This window comes from Dendronephthya gigantea, unplaced genomic scaffold (genome assembly GCF_004324835.1).
Source record: "Dendronephthya gigantea isolate DGI-Jeju-01 unplaced genomic scaffold, DenGig_1.0 000036F, whole genome shotgun sequence".
NCBI lineage: Eukaryota > Metazoa > Cnidaria > Anthozoa > Malacalcyonacea > Nephtheidae > Dendronephthya > Dendronephthya gigantea.
In genome coordinates, this window is record NW_021163046.1 from 712,747 (window position 1) to 740,723 (window position 27,977).

General features: G+C 40.3%; 1 protein-coding gene across 1 annotated transcript; it reads right to left on the reverse strand.

Moving 5' to 3' along the window:
• Window positions 1–148: 148 nt before the first annotated feature.
• On the reverse strand, window positions 149–27,905 carry LOC114525847. The gene is given in 38 exon segments (XM_028547296.1): window positions 149–2,700; window positions 3,027–3,263; window positions 3,753–4,080; window positions 4,475–4,725; window positions 5,108–5,440; window positions 5,726–6,269; window positions 6,487–6,786; window positions 7,195–7,419; window positions 7,814–7,996; window positions 8,525–8,995; window positions 9,527–9,784; window positions 10,044–10,253; window positions 10,617–10,742; window positions 10,828–11,151; window positions 11,364–11,626; window positions 11,798–11,987; window positions 12,405–12,579; window positions 12,718–13,184; window positions 13,187–13,232; window positions 13,905–15,267; window positions 15,270–15,614; window positions 15,780–15,921; window positions 16,021–16,675; window positions 17,210–17,676; window positions 17,948–18,160; window positions 18,565–18,804; window positions 19,017–19,171; window positions 19,497–20,165; window positions 20,597–20,738; window positions 21,011–21,201; window positions 21,517–21,630; window positions 22,075–22,407; window positions 22,738–23,082; window positions 23,673–24,068; window positions 24,436–24,586; window positions 24,994–25,262; window positions 27,589–27,631; window positions 27,727–27,905. Coding segments are annotated over 38 exon segments (13,167 nt in total). The 5' UTR covers window positions 27,769–27,905; the 3' UTR covers window positions 149–739.
• Window positions 27,906–27,977: the final 72 nt, after the last annotated feature.

Genomic DNA, 27,977 nt, shown 5'->3' on the forward strand with positions numbered 1-27,977 from the left:
GGACATTTAATCGCTAATCGACCTCAAAGCCATGCTATTACTTATAATAATAACGTTCCAGATATTACCGAGCTCACAGGGCATAAGCATATCAGCATATGCAAACCATTGTTCAACGTTTATTCAGAATTATGAATTAATTTATTAGTTAAGATGATTCAAAATAACTTTAATAAGCGCTTAATTATTACATCATATTTCTTACAATATTTCGTATTAAAAATTACACTATGGCAATTATATTACCGTGCTTTATTTTTATGCTTGCAATAATCGTGCAAATTCTTCTGAAGGCTGCTGCAATACTCAGCTTGTCAAAAAATCTTATTAAGATACTGTGCATAATGTCTACGAAAAACTTGGATCTAGGTAAGTATGAAGTCATTTAACAACACATGACGAGATATATATAAAATAGTTTAAAATTGCTTCAACGTTTAAATGCTTCAACGTCATGGAAAAACTAGAAAACATCAAGATATTTTTGAAATTTTCTCTGGCTGCCAATAAGCGAGGATCTTTTAGAAACTATTGTTCACATTTTAAAGCGTTTCTTTAGTGAACATGAAATATTTTAAAACTTTCTACGACTGCTACTTTACTGGTAGTATTTAATATGAAACTGTGAACTTAGACATTTTCTGGTTTGGCAGAACTGATTTGAGAAAATACAGTGTTCCCATGCAGTAAAAACAATGCAAAAGGTAACCAGTTTGAACAAGGCAATGTTGCTGTTTAACTAATCGCTGAATTCCTCCACAAATACATTATATTCATTGTTTTTGTTCTTTCCTAAATTGAGGGATCTCTCAAAGAGCGGCAAATCATCTCTAGGACTCGTTCTGTAGAGTTCCACGCTCGATCCTTGCTCCATTTCCTCCGGGGTGGTCGGCTTCAAGTTCGACATCCAAAATTCGGCGCGTTCCTCCGTGTCACTCGCTGGTTCAGGTGTTCTCATTTTCATCAATTCTTCTTCAACTTCCTTGAAATCGTCGTCGTCCGAATCCTCGGGTTCCATTCCCCCCTCATCGCCCCCCTCGATAAACAGTCTCTGGGAATCATCGTCTTGCTGAAGTAACCGGTCGATATAAGACATGCTCGCATTCAGAGATGTCGTTGAGTCCGTCATCGGCGTCCGACAGAACCTCTCGGCCGTCGACGGAGGCCTTTCGTTGTATCTTTGATAGTACCCTTCGACGCTTCCAATCCGTGCGTCGGGGACTTCACTTGCGCCTGAAAACAGATTTCTTTCGTCAACGGAAGCCACGGTGGTACCGGAGAGTTGCGACCATCTTCCTTCTTCAAGCGAGTCATCAGAATCGTCGCCCGAACTGCTGTCGTCGGAATCGTAGAGAGTCGCGCGGGAGAACAACACCGAACTACGCATCGTCATTGCATCGTCAAATTCTTCGCCATATTCCACAAGCCAGTTCTTGAAATCTTTCTCGGTGTAAGCACGCATCACCTCATCGAAGAGAGGGATAGCGTCACATACCTCCGTCTCCGTCATGTCGTTGTCGACGTGAAGCAGCAATCGCAGCAGGAGCTTCTTTTTGTTCGCACATTTCTCCGGATCGAACCAGCTCGCATGGCGAATCTCTTCCATGCAGAGATTCCGAAATGCCATTTCAACCTTCTCCGTCTTCTTTTCAATCTGATCGAAGGACTCGTCGACTCCCGACAACGGCTCGACGTACACGGGCTTTATCGCCGGCGAAACTCTGTATCCGATGTACGACTTGAACTGGTGGACCATGAAGTCGAGAATTTCGTGGTCGTTCGACTGGTTTGAGGCGTCGGACGTCACCGAATTCAACGCTTCCGAGATGATGGCAACGAAGACGTTGATCAGGATGAAGTTGACGACGAACGTGAAAGTAAAGAAGAAAATTGGACCAAGAACTCGGTGCGCTTCGACCAGGGCATGGAAGTTGAAAGCGCCCAGAGTCATGCCGAGTACGTTTGCCATTGACGACTGGAATGTGTGATAGTCCGGAGCGATTTTACCAAAGACGATGAACCCGAACGAAGCGTAGGCCAAGAATACGACGATGTATACAAGGAAGAAAGACGCAAGCGGTTTATAGCATATCTTCAATGTTTTGCTCATGAACGACATTCGTCTGTTGAAACGCAGCAAGCTGAGCGTCTTCAGGAACGAAAAGAACACAGCCATTCCCAAGGTGAACGTCGACCATTGATCCAACGCAGCTGCGTAGTGGAAGCTCACGAAGGATTGTGGATCATCTCGCATTAAACCGATAGAATAGTTAGTCGCGACCATACGAGCGAAGTAAAGACCGATTGTTGAGAAGCAAGAAGAGAGAACGAGCAATTCCATGTACGTCCACGCATCTTTCCAATACAGCCTTCCCTCACGGCGCCATTTCTTGAATTCGCGATAAGCAAAGTAAAGTAGGAAGGTCATAAGGGTGATTTCTAACACCATGATTGCCAAAAGATTTGGTCCGTAGTAACGATAGAGTCTCACTGGGTATATTTGATTGAACTGATAGTAGGCACCGGTGGGAATGATCTCGGAAACGAGTGTGATTAGACAGAACATGTTCACGTTCGGATTGTATGTCGTGAACTCTAAGAATATTGCCCGAGTGTAACGGTCGAGCCAATCATTTTCCTGCAAGTAGGCAGTCATGTTCATCGCCAAGGTTTCGTTGTGACCCAAGTCAGCGACAAAACCTACGGGATATTATTTTATTTTTTAACATGTCTAAATTTATTGTTTATTTTTATCAAATTTTTATCCTTTTACTAATTTTTATTGTTTACTGAAACGTAGGGATTAAAGAAAAATAATAATAAAAATTTATGTGTAATTTTTTACGAAGCAAGTGCTGTTAAGATTTAAAATTTTAGCATTTCTTTAGAAAGATTTCAAGGTGCCGTTGATTCAAATGCGTTCAATCGTTATGAGAGAGGTCAAAGGCCTGTCCTTTCCACATAAATAATCATCAATACCCATTTCTATCCATAATTATCAACACAAATATCTTCGGTCACCCTACCTCCTCCCCAGTATGTTGAAAATGATGCCCAATATGGCGTCCCTTTCAGTTCCCAAGCGGTATTGTATTGCCAAGCATTTTTCTGTTTCTCAGTGGCTGTATCATTCTTCTTGATCTTCGCCTTGGGGTCTTTCACCCACCCCTCCAGGTACTGACCCTCGTCTTCTTTCTCCCAACTGTAGAAACTGTTACACTCTTGGAACATGTGTTGAAATGCCGGATGAATTGAACATTGATCTGAGATAGACAGAAAAAGATTTGGTTACATTTCATGAACCTAGTCTCTAATTTGTTGTAATTGATATGAACAAGGCAAAATAGTTTAGAAGTATATTTGTTTCAATTTCTTTACTCAAATCGGTCACATTTTGAGCGCACAGACGTAGAAATATTCCATTACATCAACCATATTGTCAGGTTCACGACAATTGAATGGAGACATGATTTAAGCGGATATAACAAAAGGAGAAGATGTTGTCAGTAGATCTATGGTCTTAAAATGTGGCGAAGTTGTCTACAAACGAGCTATGATTTAAGACGAGATGGCTTCACTCCTTCCGTTGCAAAAAGAAAGCAATGCTGTGCAATGGATTATGTAAAAAGCTCAAAAACGACGTCTCACGTACGTGTGGGACTTAAATTGTTCATATGAAGTCGAACACTATTCCTGTCGTGCAATTCATAAATAATAGTTTTGTCCAGAACAAACAGAAATGTCTAACTTACTTGGTTTAACTCTCAGCTGTCTGAATCTCGCGACTCCGACGGTATAGTCCGTCGCACGGTCGGCTACGAAATGTTCCGGGAATGGAAAGGTATTATTCAGCACGATGCTCATGTCTGGGAACTCGCCTGGTCGCCCCTGAATCTTGCGAACCTTGTTTTTGTTCAAATTCAATCGGCTACGCGCGCCCCGAGAACGCGAGATCAGCGGATCACTTTTGACCCAGACCACGTTTTCTAGGATTTGATTTGGACCATACCACTGGTTTGGGATAAGTGTGGGTAATAAGGTGTATCGACTCCAATACCAGAACAGTTTAGGATCGGTTATCTAAGAGTAAATTGGATTAATATCGGCAGCCGTCAACCAGGAAATTAATAAAAAATCAATATTTCAGCAAACTTTCAACTAATAAATCTAAACTACTGTAGAGTACGTATTCTCAAAGAGGAAAAAACAAACACGGTAGAACACTTTTGCTGGGAAAAAGTAATCACTAAAACATCCTTAATTCACGGGAAAAACTAAACAAGAATTCAGAAAGAGTTGAGACCTGAATCTCATAGCATTATCACTATATTGTTTTTTTCTTAAGATATATCTTAATTTGTAGTAAATACCGAAGATATCTTTGCTTCAAAACAAAATTGGAAACGCAAATGTGGCAGAAAACCGAGGAGCTTTATTCTGAATCTTACTGGAACTAAATTAAAGACAATAATACCTCGCCAAAATCAATCCAATTCGTGTAACTGCTTCCTTCAAACATGCTTGACATGGTGGAGGTAGTGTCGTAGGCAACCTTATCCTTGTTACCATGGGCAACGCTCAGTAGGACACTCACGAATATAAAGTACCAGATTATATCGTAAAGAATATATTTCATCTTTTTTTGTTTCAGTTTTAAATCCCTGCTTTCCTGAAGTTTCTGTGGATCCAGTGGTTTAGGGTCAATTCGGGCCATTGATACCAAACCTTGATAGATCATAAAAAAAAGAGTCTTGATGTTGTTTTCTTATTTGTAGTTGTCGTTTTCGTTGTTATTACATTTGTTGTTTTTATTGTTGTTGTTGTGGTGGCGGTAAAAGGTATTATTATTGTTGTTATTGTTGTTGTTTCCTATGTGTTGATACATTGTTATAACAGTTCCTTCTTTTTGATGTTTCTGTTTAAACGCTCTTGCTAGTTGTCTTTGCTTTGTTGTTGTTGCTGCTGTTGCTGCTGTTGTTGTTGTTGTTGTTTACTTTGTTACTGTTTTTGCTGTTGTTGTTGCTGTTGTTTTCCTTTGCAGCTCCTAGCGTTACACTGGTTAGTATTCTTTCTGTAAACACTGACAAATGAACAACATCAAACATACCTCGACCTTCCATGTTCCTCTCCGTGTATTCCTCGTCCTCTTGAAGCTCTGGCGATGGTAATTTATCTTCATCATCCTCCCCAGTTGCCTTCTTCGGGTCTTTGGTAATGAGCGCAAACAGCGTTGCAGCGGCAAAGACCTTCAACGGTTGCGAGATGAGCACGTCTTGCCAGAACGAGATCATCATAGCTGAGATCCACGCTTCGGACTTGGCTTTGCCAAACGTCAGGCCATAGAAAACGGTGAACGTGGCGGATACAGAGCAGGCGATGAATATCGCGAAATATGCGACGTAAATCATATAGTGAGGCAAAGAAGACTTCTTTTTCCCATCTTCAAAAAAATTGAAAAATATTTACGAAATGATACAACGAAAATAAATAAAATATAAAAACAGATATTATGATCTAGGACTTCGTAGACTATTAAGATCGATGAGGCGTCTGTGAATATTAACAGCAATACCCTGGGTATTTGCATTCGATTTGGCAGATGAAAAGTTCGACCCGTGAAACAGGTCTATTTGCAAAGAATGAATGATTTTAATAGTTATTCTCACTATATCAAGAGTATTATGAGATCAGTGGTAACGACTTGGTGTTTCCGTTATGAGGTTACCTTTTTCCTCTTTTCCTTTTTTCGATTTTGATTCTTTAACGTTCTTTTTTTTCCGCGATTCGTATTTGGCTTCTTCTTCCTTTTGCTTTTCTTTCGCCGTTTTCTTTGGTCGTGCATTTCGGAAGATCCAGACGACAAACAAGTTGACAGGAAGCACAACCAAACTGCTCGTGATAGCGATAGAGAGCTGCTGTATGGAAAAGCTCAACGGACCCACCTTAAGTACACCATCGCCAGACGACGACGGGTCGTTTTGGTAGAACATTGCGTTTGCAAGCATTGTGGTCAGCAGGATACACAGACAACACGACAGCCGCTGTACACGTGTGAAGTTACTGCGGGCAGGTCTCTTGACGACCGAGAACCAGATGTGTCCGTCGGAGAGGTTTTTACGAGCTTCGTTTTGGAACAAGAGGTTGAACTTCGTGAGGTCTTCGGCGCCTGCCGGTCGGAGGACTCGGTCAATCTGACCGTCATCTTCTTCAACAGCCAGCCAACGATCGCAGAGGAACCACGTCTTGGTATCTCTGTGGATATCGTGAACCTTTAGGGTAAAGCGAATATTTCAATTATTTTGGTGTTGTAAAAAACTTATTGGTGTTGTAATTATTGCCAAGGATTTGCGAAGAACAACCTTCAATGCAGGCCAAGGATTCTTGCAAAATGAGGGTGCTGAAATGCTTGAGAAATATTTAGAGCAAGCGATGGACTAAAGTTGTGGGGTTCCACGAGAAGTTGTCTAGCTATTCAATGAGACTTACCATCAGACGTAGTAAGTACCAAGATGGAGAACTGCCACCATTATTGTGCCAGATACGAAGGCTTCTCAATTTCCCCAAAGACGAAGGAACGGTTAACAGAAAGTAGTTGATGCTCCCAACGGAGATTTTGTTTTTGCTCGGATCTTTTAACATTCTCACCGGCGTCTCGTCTCGCGTTCCTTCCAAGATGAAGAAAATATCTGCCGTCGTTCCGGCCTCGGCGCTGAACCCAGTGTAGACGGTGATTTCGTAGCTGTATTGATCACGAGGGTCGTTATCAGGTAATGGAACCACGCCAAGCTGAGAAGAAGAAACAGTTTTAGAAGGGAAAACGTCGCTCACACTCAAACTAAGAAAAGAAGAACCTTAAAACTACGCATATAAAGATATTTCTACCAGACCTTTCGTCCCATGATTTTGTACAATTGATTACAATGATCAGAGACGTTTTATTAAAAGATTTCATCATAACAAAAAACCTTTGACAACAGAATATTTTAATAAAAAATGGAAGGAAACATGCTCCGAAAAACAACAACATCTTTGTAAACACAGGTTTGTTTGTTAAACTTTTTCACATCGCATTGAAGTACTTTATGCCTCGCAGATATTTAAAACCATGATTTTAGATCTGCCAGTCTTAGCTACAGTAATTCACTGAAATTCCACCCAGAAATGACTTCCTTCCTTTATAGTATCATGCATTACCTTTTCCAAATCTTTCTTGTCCTGTCTACGAGCGGGAATAAGCAGAATAAAATACAGAAAAATGAACGACATCACGACGGCGAATACGACAGGATTGCTGAAAAGATTATCCAAGCTTATCGCACTCCAGTCAATCGTATTAGGAGCAACGACCATATCTCCACCGAACGATGTCAGATGCGTACATAAACATTGTGTTCCGTCCATAGCTGTCTTTGGACCGACCTGAAATCAGATCAAAATCAAAGTTAGTAAGAGTTGAAGCATTCAAGGCGATTTATGAATGCGTAAAATGACTTGGTTCATGGCAAGTTATCATTAATAATATTCTTGTATGTTTGCATGGTGACAATCGATAAGTAATTTAGCTTGTAGGTACTTCACGTAAATATATTTAATACTTAAATGAAAAATTATAATTTAGTCTTTTAATTCTTAAGTATTAAATACTTACGTGGTGTACCTACAAGCTAAATTACTTAAGTTATCGTTAGTTTGACTGCAACTTGGTATAAACTGTCGACTCTATACTCATGCTATAAGTTGTCTGAAACAAGTGTTCAGGACTCTGCTGATCCTGGTATCTATAGCCAACGAATCGACAATATTTCGTACTTACAACACATCCGTCGCTTTTCCAAGTGTCATTCTCGATGCTCCAGTACAAACAAGACGAAGTAAAGGTTCTCATCGTGAAATTTGCAATCGGTGGAATGAATTCTTTATATGTTATTTTCCCACCAGAGATAACAGCCTCGTACAGCGGGTCAAATGTCCCGTTGTACTTCACGCCAATGTAATACTGCAAAAGAAATCACAGAATCTATGAACAAAACTAATCTGTATTGATCCTCCTTAATTGTAGACTGGCTATTTCTATTTTTTTCAGCACGTTTTTGTAACCGACGTGAGAAATATGAACCGTACGAAAACAAAACTTTAATTATTTAACTGTAAATCAACTCCGAACCAAGAATACGTAATTACCTGCATACGTATTACAGTGCTGCATTTTACCATTTACAAACCAATTCGTCAGGCTGATGGTAGCTTTAACAAAGTTTTCAACGAGGAAAACGTACTAAGCACAGCTTGAAAGAGCATCTTAGATATTGTACAATCCCAAAGTTCAGTCGTAAAATATTTTAAAATGCGGAAAATAGAGTCGCGTGTAATTATCTCTGGATTCAAAAATTGATAAGAATTATGGCTTTCGGAAAAATGCGCAAAATTAAATCAAAACAGATTTGAGTTAATTTGGTTCAAACAGCCAACCGACGACCCTGGATTATTTTCGATTATCAACATGGTTAGAAACAAAACTAGTTACCTTTCCCGCGGCTGTTCTGTTTAGGTCCTCGTTAGACCGGAACAAGATGTAAGGGTTTATTTCCCGACCGGTTTTTGTCTTGTTCGCGGTTCCATTCCCCGAGTGCTTGACGGGAAACACACGTCTCGGCAGCACGTATTTAAAATCATAATTTTCCTCGGTCGGAAATTTTCCGAAGCGCAAATAAGCGATGAGTTCTGTGTTGTTGTCTTCGGCGAGAATCTCGACTTGTATCGAGGTATCGTTCTCCACGACGGGAAATGCTCTGTACAGAAACCTGCCGTGGTTCACGGCGTAAAACGAGAAATCCACGGACATTCCACGTGGCACCCACATGTCAATCGGCTTGGATAGGTTGCTCACTTTGATCGGATGGCCCGAGGCGTTCTTCAATTCCATCGTCATAACCTTGCTCTTCACTTTCGACGAAGTCGAGTCCCAAGCGAATGGATTCTTCGAATTTGAAACAGCCTAGTAATAAAATATCTTAGCATGTCGTCGACATTGATAAGGCGTTTGCACTTGCAATTTTTGCATGCTGCGATTTTCTTCTTTTGGTAGATCTGAACGAGTGATTAGTTACGAATGCTCTGATTATAAGAGTCTTATTTGAACTTCATCAGTAACTAGTTTACTTGTTCACATCTATCAAAATGAAGATCATCGCCAAAAAATGGCAGCAAAAATTGTAAATGTAAACGGTCCTATACAATTTTGATCATGAAACATGCGAAAATGGAATATCCTTCTTTGGATTCAATATTTGAAGCTCATTTGTTATCGGGGGCGTTTGTTTAGACACCATAAAATCTTTACAGTGCAACTCTATTTCAATAGATCTAATGTCGGTTGACTAAAGTTACATCGAATAACAGCATAGAATAGTAATCCAAGACATCCAAGAGTGCCGTGATGGAGCTCTACGCATTGTGGAGATGATAGAAGAACCAGTTGAAAAACTTTATGATGAGATAGCTGTTTAATCGCGGTAGAGCTACAAACCTTAGTATCAACAGGTGGTATTTTTTTCGTATCGTTGCCGTCAATACCGAACAAAGCTCCGACATTCGGCATCATGAAGTTTCCACCTCCTGTGTTCGCCCCAATATTCCCGCTTTCCGATGGATCAGCCCTTTGCACGGCCATGGATAAGCGCTCCGTTTTTACCTCGGTCGCCGGTTCTCCGGCAAATTTCTGCGTCAAAACGGCCGAAGCTAAATTCTCGACGTTCTCCATCGCTTTTGTAACGAGACCTTTGCTCTGTGATAACGAAAAGAAGAGTTTAACGGATTAATCGATACCAGAAAACGTCTTGAAACGTCTTGGGCAAACAAAGATATCTTAGGAATAGATATTATTCAGATTAAAATGAATTATTCGTCTATAACATCTCATTGCGAGATCCCTGCCTCAGGTAAAAAGCAAGCCAATGAGATATATCATAGTCTATGAATGGATCTTTCGTTTTCAAATTGTCTTCAAATCGTTCCAGACTACAATATTCTCGTGAAATACTCACAGCACTATCCGTCTTTGTCGTGTTATCACCACCGTCATCTGAGGCGTTGTAGCTTTTTCCAGTCTCTATAGACGCTTCCATCGAGTTTCCAAGTGTGTTGATAAGTCCACCAGCAGCGTTGTAAGTATCCTGCGGGTTCGGGGGCTCTTCTGACTGAGTGCTGTTGCCAAGGAAAGCGATCATTTGATTCGCCGCGTTCATTGCACTGTCCTGTAAGATTGAACAACGGTAGGTCTATCCTTACGACGAGTTTGTAAGGCTTTAATTTTTCGGGAAAAGGAGATATTCGTATGAATAGTTTGCATTTTCATAACCTTAATGATGGTGCTGTGTTCGTAATATAAACAAAGGGTTTGTTTACTTTTTAAACTGTTGTAATTGGCTACTTGTAATTGCTGTAATTCTCAAAGTATCATGTATTTATCAGAATATTTAATACCATTTAGCTTGGATGATACTTTTGAATTGATATTGGATGAACTATGCAGTTCATATTGAAAAAAATCAAAAGATTGGAAATCATCGTGACTGTGTTTTCACGATTTTAAATATTATAGTTTTGCGTGATTTTACCTGCATTTCTGCTGTGACTTCGTTAGGAGTGTTTGACAATGACGCACTGGCTGTCGCTTTTTCACGGATGGCTTCAACGCTATCGATTGGTATATCGGAAACAACATTTTCCATTATTTTCCTCATCTAAATAACGCGAAAAGGGTTGAATAATAACACCCGTATTCACCCACAACACTATAAACGCTAGCAAAATCAATCAAATCCCAACCTTAACACGAATAGCCGTTTCATTCTGAACTTGAATTCTATCGGCTTCCTGAAGAATTTGGATTTGTTGATTAATTGCGTCAATCTCTTCTGGTTTCAACTGCTCTTTATCAATGGCCTCCAGCGCGTCTATCTCTAACTGAAGTTTCGAAGTTCTGTTACTGTTCGCAAGATTGTCAAGAAGAGAACTCAACGCTCCCACAAGTTGTGTTGCGCTATGAGCATCACCCGAGGCCATCATATTTCCCAGTGGTCCATCCTTGGATATCATGTGAAGCATATGCGTCTCAAATTCTGCGAGACTTGTAATAGGCTTAGCCGTGACCTAAACATGAGATGGAATAAAGAAAATAGAATGGAAATTATGTTTGAGAGATAGAATTCAAGTTGGGTTCCAATTTGAAGGAACAGTGGAACAGCAACTTGGTTTCCGAGAGAGTATAGCTGCTATATGCATATGCATGCAGTGTATTGTCAGACGAGTGGCTTATATAGCTATGAAATATGGTGTTCCACGATTGTGCGAGTATATCTTACCGTGACGTTCAGGATTGTTACATTAGGAGCTAGTAATGAATCAGCAGCATCTACGATGACTTGTATGGAGTAGTTCAAGTGAGCTTTGCCCAGGGGAAGTTTGACGGGTGGCGTTTTACTTTTAGATCCAAAGTATATCAACTGTTCGAAGTCTTCATCGCTTGTTTTGTAAGCGAACTTGTACGATAACGGGACATCTTGGTCGCTCCAGCCCGAGCAAGAGACGCGAAATTCTGTGTCCAGCGCGTAGCCTTCTGCAGGATCTAATTAAACAAACAATATCTATTGTGTCTTTTGTTTTAATAGAAAATCAAAAGTTCTTTGTTTCTCTCTTTTGTCATTGCTATTTCCCCATGAAGACAGTCGCATGCAAATAAGTTGTGGAAGCCCTTCGCCACAAGGACGAAGGTTAGTGAACCAATTGGCAAACTTACCTATCACACACTCTCCACCGCTAGGAGGCTGGTTCATGAATAGTTCTTCTTCAGCGAAACCAGTCTGTTCATCCAGCGTGACGTAAAGCCTCAAACGATATCGTGATGTAGGCAAAAGAACTTTTTCCCCGATGACCACCGTATCTTTTGTGGTTGCCGTTATCACGAAATCTGTTTCAAAAGTCTTCACCTAGTGAAATGCAGTTGAGAGGAATTTCAAGTCTAATATAAAATATGACCAGTTTTAATAAGCAGATTCACCAAGGTTGAATTGTGAATCGAAATTTACAAAAAAAAAAGTGAAATGTGCCTAAAAACGACCAGGTTATTGCAATATTGACATAAACAAGTTTTAAGACGGGACGAAACATTTCCCACAGGTCTCGTCAACATTGAACAACATCTGATTTAGTTTTAACGATATTGTTCTTGACGTATTCGAACAATTCTGGCCACAAAATATTGTTCAATGCTGTTAATCCCTAGGGAAAAGGTTTTAGCCGTGTAACAGCAGGCGACTTTTACTTTTCAGCGGTAACCTCCAAACGGTTGGGAGGGTGATATATCCTTTGTCTGGGGATAGCAAAATTGCGCGCCGTGTACTAACCACTTTCCACGCGTCGTTACGAATGCGATAAAGTCGACCACGTTCTGGCGCCTCGTAGAGCTTCCACTTATACGTCACACGCTTCAATATTTCAGGATCTTCGAGACCACGGATGCCGCCAGTGTAAGCCAGCTTCACGGCAGAAACTCGTTTCTTTTTGCAGTTCTGAAGGCATCTGAATGATGGAAACGAAAGAAAATAGTTGTTAGACGCTTCGATCCGTTTCTAGCGTTCGTTGTGTATACGCCAAAACAAATCGCCCTAAACTTGGCCCTGTGGTGCTTCCATCCCGTTAATGAATCGCTGAACTTACTTGACAAAAACATTGAGAACATCTTTTTCACGTGTGTGGATGTTGAAGTACGACCTCATACGACGATGATTCTTTATAACCGTGAACCGTAGAGCGTAGTTCACGTTCGGGAGGACGGTGAAATTCGAATTTAGGTACACCAAATCGGCAGCGCTTCCATTCTTTAAAACACTAAAACCATCGCCTGAGCAGCCAGACTTCACCTCCGCAGCGCTGATTTCCTGCGGGGTTAGCGTGTTGGGAATCCCTTCGACCAGGCACTCCCAGATCAATGTTATATTCTCGTAAAATCCCGGCCCGACGTCCGGGTCCTGGGAACCAGATGCATCGATTGTCACATTTTGCGCGTAGCCTTTTGAAATGCCCGAACCACCGTTGACTGTTGCGATCAACGGGGATTCAATGATCCGAATGAAACCGTTGTCGAAACCGACTACCCCGTCAATGCCTAGCATAGTGATCGTAAATTCATTCTATACAAACCGTATGGTAATAGGCGGATATCGATGCGGAATCTTAAAGAAAAAGCAAAATTGCGTCGATTACAATTAGGGTAGGGGTTCGATCATTCCTGGGATCAAGTCGGTGAACTCTATGTCAACTGTAACGATAACTTGGTCGCCATCTTGAATTCACGGTCGACGATCGCGCCGACAGAAACAGAAAGAGACTGGCACTTGTACTTAATTCGACATGAAAGATGGCGACCAGGTTTTTGCTCTATCGAGTCGAGACTTTATTTAAGGGGGCTCAGGACTCGCTGTAAATCATCAGAAAGGCGCATGATTGGGCTCGAGATGACGTCATGGTTTATATAGGACGTATAAAAAATTAGCAAACATGTTAGGGGTATATTTTCCCCGCATTTTACAACATTTCGCAAGCAAACTTTGCAAATAGACTCTTCCTGGGGCCAGTCGTTCAAAGCTGGGTTAGCGCTAACCCTGGGTTAATTTTTTATCCAGTGTTTTAGTTTATGTGCTTCTGAGCAACTGTTCGTTTTAAAACTCTGGAAAATATGACTTCCATCGGTCCTGAAAATATTCATTCAACTTTGCAAACAAGCAATTAGAAAAATTAATGTTAAGATTTGCTTTAACCCCGGGTTAAGCTAACTGGCTTTTGAACAACCGACGGCTGAGGTCTTTAGGAAATAAAATTAGTCTTTATTCTAAATATTTTGTTACCTTGGGTTGTTAACGGCGACGTTTGAAGCAAAGATAAACAGCGTGTCATTACCGCCTTCAACGGGGTTCACTTCGTAGACCTCCCATAGAAAAGAAGTTGTCACAGAAGCTTTACAAAGGACGATATTCTGCGTGTCAACCATGAAAACCTGCGACCGTAAAACATCAGTCGCCGTTGTCCTATTCTTTCCGATGTTAAAAATATCGATTTTGGGATAATCGCAGTGATTCCAGACAACCACAGCCTTGTGGAACTTCCAAAGCTTCGACACCAAATTTGAACCAATCAAACGGGGCCAATACACGTCGATAAACGCGTACGTATAATTCAGAACGAAAGACTTTCCACTGAAGACGTAGGTATGGCCTGGAGACACTTGGTCGAGGAAACTCTGTTCGCATAACGTGTCTGGAGCATCCTTGTAGAGGTAATTATGACTGTTGTTTCCGAATCGAATCAGATAACACGATTCTGTTCCAACTTGATCAATTGTCACACGAAACGTGGTCGGATGATCGATCTTTCGAGGGCAATTACTATCGATGTCGATTCCAATGACGATTTGTTGAATGCGAATTTTGAATGTCGTGGATCCCTTGCTCACCGCATTCACGGCAGTAACGGTCGCTGTGAAATAATCTACCTCTCGATACTTATGAAAAACTGTAGCATTTTGCGTCACTTCTTCGTCGCCATCCCCAAATTGATAAGTGTATGTGATGTTCGTGCCGTCGGACGTAGTCACGTTCCATATCACGTCGTATTCCAAAGGTAGGCGATCAAGATTGGGCCCACGAGCCGGACCGAAGTAGCCAGCATCGCCGGCGCTGTGAAAAGGAGTGAGCTTTAGTCCTTGTATGATACGTTGTATTTCCACTTCAAACGTGAAAAATCCCCAAGAGATCTTGTTCATTATGGTACAGTTCACGTGGAACAGACCCCAGCTTTCGTAGAAATGTATGACGGTCGAATTATAAGGTCCCGAATAATTTTTTCCATCTCCAAACTGCATTTCCATATGCGCGTCAGTTGGGTGCCAATAGTACCTCTCTGGAATAGGGAAGAACGTGAAATTCATTCGACCCGGAGGCAGGGGACGTGGAGAGTCCGTGACGCCAACCAAATACACGCCGAATTCACCTTTAACTTGTTTTGTCGTAGTAACGGTGCCCAAGCTATTCGTGAGCGTTACATCGATTACATAATATCCACTGTGGTCAAATTTATGCCACACCGTCCAGCCATCGCTTGTAAATACCCCTTGGAACCATTCCTGACGGAAGCTGAGTGGACCCGCGTACGGATCGTTGAAATCCCACTTGATGGTCACGTTCGAGCCATCTGCGTGGATCGTGTAGTTCACTGTGTGATTCGTTTCCACGTATTTCGCGTGAATGATAATTTGGGGTCACGAATCGGACGATCGATCGTGACCGTCCGTACGCGAGTTTGAAGCGGCGTCACGAGATTAACGGCTGTTATCTTCACGTTGTAGTAACCGACACGATCTGTGAAGTGCTTCTTGTCGATGACCGCAGTTCCCTTGAGGGTGTCTGGAGAGATGGTCACATCCGTTATAGGGATATCGCGTTTTTCCCAGATGTGATAAAACGTCACGGTGTAACTGATGTTGGTGCCCGTGGCGGCTGTGAAATTCACCACGAGATCTTCGTCATTTGGTTGAGGATCTGGCTGGTCAAATTTGAATCCTTTTAACAAAAGAAACCATCTTTTAGAAACATATATTTCTAAATAACTTACTAGGAGTCATTATTTCATAAACATATTGATAATTTGTAAGGAAGATACAAGAGGAATCGCATTCCTTTGTCAGTATAAAACCATAAAAAAGTAAATCTACCAAAACATCTTACCAATGACAGGAACTTGTACAATTGAGATGGTGGAGGCGGTGATGGGGTAGAGTCTGTTGGTACAATTAATGCGAACGTGGTACACGCCAATGCCAGGAAACATGTGATAAATTTTCTGGTGAGTTATCGGCCATTTGTACACCTAGGACGAATCATAAGACAAATATATGAATATAAAACTCCCCCATCTAAGATTCTGGAGACGACCCTGATAAAACTCTCGACCACATCAAAGACTGACCTCTTCATCCGTGATCCAATAGCTGGAGTGACCAAACGCTCCGTCATCGAAATCCCAGGTGCAGTTGAAATCGGAACCGGTCTTCATATCGAAGTCGAATTTTACAGCATCTGTATGATTGGTGGGCGATGTCGCAATTACAAAACCGGTCAGCACGATGATTGGCTTATGCACTTTAATAGGTTGGGTCCAGGTCACCCACGAGACGTTGTTCCACGCGGTTATATTTACCGGAAATACGGCCCAATAACTGTAGTTCTTCAAGATACTGGTTTCACGTGTCAGAAGGCTAGACTTATCTTGGAAATCGAAGAAATGGATCACGTTCGTTCCATTGAGTTGGGTTAATTTAATCTCGACTGTTTCATTGACTTCGATATCACGATTTGCGTGGATCACGCGTGACGTGAGATCCACGATCGGGATCTCCACGATGATCATGAAGTAAAGTTGAATCCTATTCACCAGGTTATACGCGGTTATGTTCACCCAGTACTCGATAGGGTTCGCATAAACATGGCGTATGGGTCGTTTAAGCACTCCGTTTATGTCCAGAGATTGGTTGAGGAACTTCGTTCCGTCGCCCAAATCAATTTCAATTGTGACACGAGAACCGCTGTCGATATACCAGTCGATAGCGGTGATGTGTGTAAGCCTAGATGACAAGATAACATAAGTTATAATTAATAGAATCGATACTAAAGTATACTACAGACTTATTTAGAAACTCCACAGACCTATTTAAAAACTCGAATTAGGTAGATTTTCCTGGGGTCGTTTGAAAGAAATCAGGATAGCGCTATCCACCGAATAATGACTTTTCAACCGTTAAATAAAAGCAAGAACGTTAGCTCAAATTCTTAAAGAGAATAGCCAATTTTAGAACACTAAGGTTTCATGTTTTTAATGATTATACGAGGTTAAGATTGCTTCATTGGAATTCCGGAAGTATACATTTCTAGTAATTTTCATCATTTCTAGTAATTTTTTTTTGGGATTCAAACATAGTCTAATTGACCAGGATATGACTTGCACTTGCGATAAATTCTCATGAGAAAAACTTATTGCAATGCGATTCAATTTACTTAAAGAGAAGACCAAGTTCTAATCTTTCTTCTAATGCCAAGGTATTCGGTGTAAACCAGAATTTGATAAACTAATCGGAAACTATGTGGACAAGTCTTCCTACCTGGCCGGTTTGACGGGCGACGAGAGATTCACATCCTTAATGTAATCCTGAATGAGCAGCGTAAATTGTTCGGTATCGTCTGAAAGATGATTAAACGCGCGCAGTTTGATAAATTTATACCCAGGAGAGGTGTAAACGTGGGTGAAGACAACTGGTTGTGATACGTTCATCTGAAAGAAATTATCCGTGCTTCCGTCATCGTAATGCACTAAAAAAGTTACATTCGTCCCCACTTTTGCACTTGCTGTTATTGTGTAGACGTCGTTGGTCGCCGCAATGGCTTCTAGTTTCCAGGCTACGTCGACGATCGGTTGCGCGGAGACAATTTCTTGAGAAGTCTGGAACTTGTTGATCGCATTGTCGAGCGATATCGCGGCGTGGTGGACGCCCGGAGCGAGGGAGATCGGGAAAATTCGGGTTTGCGGGACGTAGTAGCGAGCCTTGAGGGAATGCTGCATGTGGACGAGCTAAAATGAAATGATATATGCTTAATTTCTGTAGAGCAAACTATACGAGCTAAATATACAACTTCTTTCTCGATGTTTGCTTCATTACGGCAAAATTTTCGAATTCTTACAACCACTTGGTTGCATTCAGCTATAATATAGAGATCACTGGTTGGGAAGAGGAAGCACGACAGGGGGGGGGGTGTCGGGCTTAGGATTGCACTGATCTGCTTATACGAACTTAATGGTTTATGGGACTCGTGAAAGTTAACTTAATGGCAATCGTATTTACCTTGGTGTTTTTCGCAGAAGCTGTGACATAACCGCCTTTGACGAGATTGCTTGCTTCCACTTGGAGAAATCCTTCGTATGCCGTATAACTTTCCACGGTCAGATTGGCCGCTTGGGACGATGGGTAATACACGCCCACGACGTCTTTCTCGCGCACGTCAACTGTCTCACCCTCACCTAATACTTGGTGTTGTCCAACTTTGGAGAATTCAACCTGAATACGTGACACAGTATATACTATTAAAACTTCATTTACAATATTTGTTATGCGGTAACTGATACGACCGTTACAGGTATTAACGCTTTTGACGACAAAAAATCGTTTGCTAATGTCAGTTCAACGTTTAGGTTATAAAACTTTGACCAAATTTCGTCAGAGAATAGACCGAGATAAGCCGGACTACTTAACAAAAGCGAAAATGCTTCAATGTAACGAAAAATAAAACTTGAAAACGTTTCTAATTCTAAAAATATAAAATTTCCCGCCAAAACTTTAACAGTTGCGTAATTGTATGTCGGGAACCAATCAAAACGCTCCATTCCGTACTGTAAACAAACGCAAATGCAGGAACTATGCGAAGAAGCTAGTGTAATCCGCCTTTAAATCGGTTTTCTCACCTGCTTTTTAAAAACCACCTCGTACTTGTGATATTTTTGAGGGATAAACTTAGATGTTGTGGCGGTTCCTTGACATTCATACTTGTCCTTTTCAAAACATCTGCCGGACGGCAAGTGAAGCATTTTATCTTCGCACGTGTACCCGGATAGATCAACACACACTGGATTTGCGAGTGTACAGTTTTTATTCACGTCACAATATTCTCGATAAACGCCGGTTCCACAGACTGGGCGAAGGATCTAGGGAAATAAGGAAACATTAATGTTGTGATGAATTGCTACCGGATTGCTATCATTTCTCATACAGGAAATTCGTTGCACCGACGTGAGAAATTGACTCATAAAGCGCTCTTACGCTATTCAAATTTTCTTGCAACTTGCAATGCAATTATAATTCGTCATGAACTTCGATAAGAGGTTTTATAAGTACATTTTTAAAAAATTCTTCTTACCAAAACGGAGAGCTTGCCAATGCTTTCAACGTTGACCTCGATAGATGAAACAACGCCTAATTCGACGAAGGTTGATACGAAGTACAGACCGCTTTGTGTTTGTTCTTTGTTCGGAATTTTGTAGTGAATTCCGCCAACTGTGCCGATGAAGCCCACTAAAAATGAAACGACATGCTTCAACTGTCAATACTCTTTTTACGAGTCGTACAATTGCACATCATATTACAAAATACTAATTCGCTGGTATCGACCTATTTATTTAGAAAATTCGATATTTAACATAGTAATAGTTTGAGCAATTCAATTCTCTCTCTGAGGTCAGGGAATTTGAAGTTGGTGCACGAGTATCAGTTAGGATGTATAGAGACTTCGATACTCGGTTAATTTCTGGAGCTAAAAAGAAGTAGATGAATGAAGGAGATTATTGAAGTGAAAAGACACTTCATCAGCGCATATAATACATGATAATGAATAACTTACTTGGAAGCATCGGGGTATCTAGTTCCGCAGCATTCATGCTGTAACTGAACACATCTATCGGACCAGTAAAGCCAGTCAAAGTACATTCGTACGGACGATTTGCGATGATAAGACCCGGGCATTCAAGGCTAAGACCTTTGGCTACCGTGATGACCAGAATGGAATGTCGGACTTGGAATTTTCTTTTGAAAAGCCCGCTTGTTTCAGCTTCAATGACGACCACTTCGACTCCAAGATCCTGGAAGGTTAGTTCTACCTGCGATGAAGTTGTTGAAAGAGACGAACGTTTTCTGTAAACTTTAAAAACAGTCCCAGCGATGGACGTAAACGAAAACGTAGCGGCCGTATTCTCTTTAATCCATGTCGGAGCTGAGAATTGGAAAGTGTTGTTCGCAAACTCGGTAACCTGATAAACCGAAAAATGCAATTTTCCACCGCATTTCAACATCTTCTTGTTCCGACAACGCGTTGAGCACATTGCATCAAAAACGTAGTCGGTCGACTCGAGTTTGTCGGCACAATAGCAGTCGCCGCTGTCGGCGAGCAATGCGTAAGGCGACGTAGTCCGACCGCATCCGACCATGCAGCTGAATGGATCCGAACCAGACTCGATAGGGTAACGGGAGGTGACGACGGAAGACGCGGGAAGGCATCCAAGACTGTTAGCGTCTAAAACATTAAATAAGATTGCTAGGAAAATAGTTATGGTCGACGGCAGTAATTCATGAGAAGACTTTCGAATTGAAATTCATATCGTAAGAGCCTTTACTTTCTCCCTTCAACGGGCTAGCCCAGACTGACGGATACACAACCTCACACATGACAAAGTATAAGGAAAGAACGAAAAAGTAAATGGACTTTTTGTCGTTTTACCAAACGGTGCAAGAAGTATAATCAACACTGCTTTTTCCCCTGCAATTTGCAATGCAATTCTACTTTTGAGAGATGTATATTTGGGAACAACAAAGATTTGTGCTTATTACACTTCATGCACTTTTCTTCTGCAAGACTCTTCGCGAATTTACATCTCTTTCAAGTAGAATTGCAAGTTGCAAGAAAAATTGCACCGTGTAGCAGGGCCATAACTACATTAAACTTACAGTCTTGCTTGCCAACTAGCTCCAGTCTCAACGCAATCCTATTGTGATACGAGGTTGGAAGAACTCGTAGCCATCTTGTAACGAGATATTTCCCAATGTTTACCTCCCGCAAAATGGAAGGATTCACATTGCCAGACATTATCTAGGTTGAAAATCATTGCTGCTTAAATTATAACTGATTTAGTTTTCTTCATCATTTATTAGTTAACTTGTATCATGTTTACTAGTAGAGCATTTCCGGCACCAAGGGTGATTTCTTTCGACAAAAATGAAATTTCTTCGCTTTTGCGAATACATATTTCGAGAACATTCATCGACTCCAGAATTATTGTTATCATTAAATTAGGTAAGATTGATTTCATCCTGTAACATTGGCTGAAATGGCTGTAGTAAAAGCGACGTTATTTTCCAAACCTTGTCTATCCCACTGGAAGTCTTCACTGTAATCCATGCGACGCCATCTTTGCTTTCTGCTAACATGAATTTCTTTACATAAGCATCTAATTCAACGTTGCCTTTGAGACGAACTTTGTTTATTTCCATAGTCGTGACAAAATCGACTTGAAGATACTGATTTGCATCCGATACACTACTTATCCAACCGCCTGAAAAAAAAATAACCAACCATAAAATCAACAGTTAATTATACACGGTACTATAATTTCACGTCGAAAATCTACAATATATAATAATAACTTTAATCCCAAATCTCGATGTGCGATAAATTAAGGATTAATTTAAACGATTAAAGTGATAGATTAAGGATTAATTTGAAGGATTAAAGTGATAGATTAAGGATTAAATTCTTGGATACTGAACGTGTCTTCGTTACCTATATTTTACGATACGAAAGTTGGAAGTGCTTTTATTGTAGTATAAAAAATTGACAAAAACCTACAGATCCTCAATATAATCTATACCTAAAGACATCCTGGCAAAATGGGGGAGACCATCTTCGGTAGAGCTTGATGCGGTAAAGGAACTGTCTGGTATCCGGAAGTTCTCAATTCCAAGTTCTTCACTGGCTTTAGTCCCTGGAAGAACAGAAAAGAAATCACGCATATTAACAAAGTAAAAAAAAATTAGCTAAAATATTTTAAAAGATTAAAGGCGCTTCCATAATACAGTAAAAACGGCCAGACCAGTCTCATTTAATTTCAGTACAGGCAGATCACTGGTATTTTAGAGTGTTTCAAGAACACTGCATTTAGGTACATCGTTATTTTTAGCTGCCCAGCACGGGGATATGAGTCTCACCAGGCTATGTTTAACGAAATACTTAATTTCAATTCAAAATATGACCGGTTTGACCATTTTAGCCGCTTAAGCGAAAGCGCCCTAAGCTAAGATTTCTTGATATTATTTCGAACTCTATAGCTGGGTTATTACCAGCCAAATTATATCGGTTTCGGGTAAAAACTATCGCTTGGTATTTTGCAAACACCAATTGAAACCACTCAATGCATATTGGTACGTACGTGGTTTAATTCCCATGCAATTATACAACGCCTGGAAATCTGAATTTGTAAGTTTTCTTTCCCAAATCGCCAGACTGCTGACGGATGAATGTGCAAAGCTGTTTGGTATCATTGCAGATTTCCCCAATGAAAGCGGTCCGAAAGTAGAACTTGCAAATCTTTGCTTTCCATTGAGGACAGTGTTCAGGTCCAGAAGGCAAGTCGGTCCATCCGCGGCACTCCATGAACAGGCTATGAAATGCCAGGTTGCCAGGGAAAACGGCGCAGAGACCCGCCATTGTACATCGCTGTTTTGAAATTCGATCTCGACCGGGTTATTATTGTCAACGCGATCTAAATGATAAATGAAATACGTTTACTTGGTTCTGCTAAATTCGTTGAGGTGAAAGGGAAGTATTTGCAAGTTTCTCATCACCATTGTAAAGTTAAATGGTACAATTTTGTTATATCTACAAAAAGCAAGACCAGTTGTTTTCATGCATGGATAGTCTGTACCACTGGGAATCGAATCACCCAAAAAATTGTAAGAATTAAAATTGTATCCTTGTTAACTCTGACATAAGTCACAAGAGAAGAACGCTGCGAGTTCTTTAAGCAGATCCACTAAAAGATTTCAGTTTTTCTTTCGAATTAAAAAACTTTATTCCAAAAATGTTTGCAAACCTGCTTCCATTGGTGCATAAATCGAAAAGCCCTGGTTCCCTTTTCCACCGGACAGGAAATAGCTTGCAGTTGTAGATAAAGATTCGATCTTCAGCCATATCGAGAACGATAGCCCTTCGCTGCAAAAGTCCTGCTTGTAAAGACACGATGTTGGAGAGTATAGGTCGACAAAGCCATTGGAAAGAAGAAGAGCTGTTCTTTGCCCTCTCGACAACGCTGGGCCGGTCGTGTTCATTGTAACGGAACCAGACGCTAGAAAATAGGTGCGGCTTCTGGTTCCGTACACTCTGTTGTTGGATAGCTTATCCAAGGGCCAGAAATAGGTGCTGTCGTCATGGCAACGGTCTGGTAGAAAAATAAGTAGAATTCTTGCAAGAAAGTTCACTGGAAATATCCTGCAATTTAAGAGCAGCTTTCCACTAAAGCGATTTTCATACGCGCACGTACACGTAAATGTATAAATCCTTATATATGTCATATTTGAAAAGGCTAGGTGAATAAATGAAAACAATTTAGTTTTTCGCATTTTTTAGTATGCATTTGTTGGTCCGCGAGTTAAATATTAATTCAAGAAAAAGCAAGACCTTTAAAGGCAGGTTAAAATCGCTTCTGCTCATTTTTTCGGCTAATAACAATGAGTAGTCTACTTTTTTTCAAAATTGCTCAAATTCACTTGCACGTTTCGTATATCTCTGAACATGAAAAGCGTGTCAAGTATTCAGAAAGTTCTTGAACGCATCCAAAATGTAAGCAAAGCATTTGTTCAGATTACGGACTGTACTTCACCTTTAACTGATGGGGAAGAGTTCATATTCGTGTATCTACTTCATTGCATTTCTTTTGAATTCGATTGTTTTTGCGGTGTTTGGAGCATAAATCATTTGAATATACAACCGGAAATTAAGCGTCAGGTATGCCTTGATCAGAATACAAACCTTTTTTGCCGCAGTAAATGACTTTTTCCCCCGAAACTGTGGCCAAAAACCACAGGAGAGGCAAGGGTTGAATATTTTCTGTCAACTCGATCAACACCGTAGCACCAGTCCCGATAACGATTCGTCCAGGTTTCCTCATATCCACCCAGAATGGAATCCAATGCGAGTCGAGGTCCACCCCAGGGACTGACGTCGGTCCGGCTTTTACATCCCCTCCCCTACTTAACTTTATACTGTCCGAAATAGGTATAACATAGACAAGTTTGTCTAAGGAGTTGCCAAGCCTAATGTCCAACTTATCTTTGCCTTGTTTGAGAAACGAAAATACTTCGCTGTGGACGTGACGTTGTGATTGTAGCGCCCCATCGGAGAATTCCTCGAAAGTGCAAACGTTTTCTTGAAAAAATAGAAGCAAAATATATACAATTCGTTGAAATATGGTATACCCGCTGCGGTATACACTTTTCGGAAATATACTTTTTAATGAAACAAAGGCAATTCCGTTAGTAAGGCCTAGTTCATTCGTCGCATTTTGCTCGCGTCGAATGCAATTCAAATGATAGATGATGAGATGGTAAACCTTATTCAGCCTCAAAACGTCGAAACGTTGAGAAGTGTTTCGTCTGTTTTAGGCAATTGCTATACCACATTTGAGCTTCATTTGAAGCCATTCAGCTTCATTATCATCTCATTATCTATGGTTTGATTTGCATTCGACGCGACCAAAATGCGACGTATGAACTAGGTCTAACTGAACACACACCATCAACACAGGCGCCATTGTACACTTCGATCTCTGTGAAGCGAATACCGCCTTCCGAATACTGGCTCAGAACGGTAAATTTCACCCATGATGCAACACGAGGGACAAAAGAGACTTCCTCTGGTTCTGTGGATCCTGGTAATAGAGTTATCTAGAAGAAAAACAGTCGAGATTTGTTAATAGGAACCATGCATACAATTTATCGGGTTAATTTATTAACGAAGTTAATCTTAAAAGTTAAGTGGGAAAAGGTAGAGTACAATAGGGAACATTTAGATACAACATAGGACAGAGGAGAGCACAGAAGAGCTGAATGGAGTATATACAATGAAGTGGAGTAAAGCAAACGTACAAAGTATATTAAAACAGATGCAGGTGATAAAATAGAGCACAGAGGGGTAAGAGACTACACGTGAGTACAATGGTGTAAAATTAAGTACAATGGAACCTGCTTATCTTTGACACCGAGGTTATTTAGTGCTATTTAATAAACAATTTTAATTGAGAGTCAAAACGACTAATAGTTATATATTTTCAAGCTTTATTCTCTGCACTTACATCTTCTTTTGATCCATCAGAAAAGCTGATTGTGATCCACTCGGCTTGGGCGCCATCGTCAGACTCCGTGATTCTTACAGTGTCAACAAGATACGGCCTCGCAAAAGCGATCTTCAACACTTTGTTTGAATTCTTGTCGCCATCTTGTGCGTCCTCTGTTTTACCATCGGTAAGGCGAGGACAGGAATGCTCTTGATCGCCCACGATAGCTGAGGAATTTCCACCATTCTCTTGCAATGCCACGTTTAGAAAAGTGCATTGAATGAAATCTAAAATAGACGAAGGTTTTATAACGTATTTGGTGAATTCATATCTTCAAAAGGCCTTGCAATGATGACTATTATTTAAACGTTTACGGTAAGCTAACAGTTGATGTTGTGATGTTGACGAAGCCTTAGTGATTTGTGAAAAGGCAGCACGATTTCTCTCTTAAATTCTCACAAATCCCCTATTTGAACGGGCAAATTATGCAGAGAATCTGTGAAAATACAACATCAGAATGTTCACAGAAATCTAGTTTATTTTCGTAGCTCAAAAGAGTTTGGTTCCTATAACTTCGAACCGTATCTAAGAAGCGCCAAAACACTAAACACACTAGTACATTAGTAGAATAAAAACAAATATGCATTTACTTAACGAAACTTAAGTATGCTCGTTGAAAAACATGATTAAAAGCTAGCTATTTAAAATTTCCAGAAAACTTTTCTCAGGTTGGGTTTTTCAAGTCCGGAGCAAGCTTAGGCTAGTTTTACTTGGGCATGTTTTTCAGCTTTGGCAAATTAGAATTGCAAATATTTTGGGCGTTTGCATGGGGTGTTTTTTTTATCAAATTGTGTTTCTGCTGTAACCCATATCTTAGCGCTCGGAGTTTAGAGTTTAATGTTTGGGAAGGACCACCTTAATTTAATTAGCGGTGTATACAGGGAAAGTTTGATAAAAGCCGAATGCCGACCGGAGATGTTCCTTGCATCGAAACAAAATCTAACACTGTCTGATTCAATGTGGGACGATATCCGATGTGAACGAAGGACATTCCAAAAACGTTTAGCGTGCAGTGGCTGGCCTTAACTTGCCCTTGGCTAATGTTATTTGAGTTTATGCAAGGTTTAACCGCTTTTGAAAGTTTATATATAAATAAAATTTCTCGCACGCGACAGCGTTGAAGCCACACCATTGGTTACTACCGGCCATTTTCCCAGCACAATCACGCCTGAGTTTCGTTTTTAAAAAGCCGTGTATTTTAGAAGAACTTTTGAACAAAAAAAGTTGAATAATTTGCTATTATATATTTGATAAGTGCAGTAACTAATTAATCATTAAATGTGTTTTTTCTTCGTAACCTGGTAACACGTTACTCCTACCTGTTCCTATAAAATACATGTCAAAAGCACTTACAAGACGAAATATACGAAGGAAATTGTTTTTATATAAAATATTTTACATATAACTAAGTCCCAGCCTTTAAGCGAAAATAATTATATCAAGCACACAAGCGTTGAAGTAAATTGCAGTGCGCAAATTTCAATGTAATCGGTTCGACAATAATGCAGGTTGCTGCACCATTAAAATTAACTGTGCTGTAGTTTTTCCGGGCTTAACGACATTGCCTCTTCGCGAGAAAGGTCTGAATAATTTATTTCAACGTTAAATTTCATTTGTAACTTATCTAAATGAGTTCGAATCGAAATTTCGATGATAAAATAATGACGCAATTCAGTACGTGACATTGGCCCGTCGAAATTGACGTTATTTTTAGTAAAATAAGTTTAAAGTAGCTACTATGAAAACCGTTCTAGGGTAACCGCAAGAATGAATAAACAGCAAAATAATGAAGACGTTTATTTTACTTAATGCAAGTCGATGTTTCAAATGAATAATTCTGATGAACTTGTATGAAAACTGCTATAAGTGGTATATATGAAAGTCTGCAATATAAAGCTTCGACTTTTATGAAAAAAACTTGCAATTAAATTAAGAAACGGTATTAACTATACATGCTGGTTTTGCCACATTTAGTAGAATAGCTTCATGTTGATACTAATGTTTTGTATCCATAAACTTCCAACCTTCCTCAATGTCAGTTGATCATTGCAGTACTGCTTGTCTGACTGAGTGTTGACTGTTGCTACTAATATTAGCCTGACTGGTCTAGAACTTAATCCTTTGCAATGTTTTATTCAGTGTTTCACTTTCAACCTTTCTCAATGTCAGTTGATCATTGCAGTACTGCTAGTCTGACTGAGTGCTGACTGTTACTCCTAATACTAGACTGACTACTCTACTTAATGCATTGCAATGTTTTATTCAGTGTTTTAGTTGTCATGCCTGCTTAAACGCTAGCCTGTTTTTTAACATAACCTTATAAATACATCGACATTGGATGGATTGTATAAAATTCCTAATGAGACTGAATATTTTGACATTTTTTAGTGAGAAACTGTGCAAAAAATGTGTCTTTTGAAATTGGATCACCTTCGGAAAAACGGTCGACGTCCGGAAGTTTTAAGAAAACTCGAGATAGATGGATCAATTCATACTGCAAATCCATCTAGAGCAGTATCACCACCGTTTAACGGTAAAATATTGAAAACTTACCTGGATCAGGCTTCTCTTCTGTAGCACAAGCGCTCCACGCTGCCTATATTTATTAAGAAAAATGAAGTAAAAATTATTCAAAAGATGAAACGGAATCCAACTGAATGAGACTGGAAGTGTCAGACAAACATAACTTACCTCAAAACAGCAGAAAAAAATAAAGTATGATAACGCATTCATTGCACGAAACGCTCAAGAACATCCGTTTCAAATAGCAATCTCACATCGCCTTTGCTCGCTAGTAAATAGCACGAAGCCCTTGTCTTAGCGTTAATCTCGAAAAAGCACCTACGGAAGAATATTTGTTCGACGCAATAATTCAGCTCAATATTTATATAAACATGAATTTTTAATGTTTGTTATATATATATATAAAAAGTTCTGCAGGT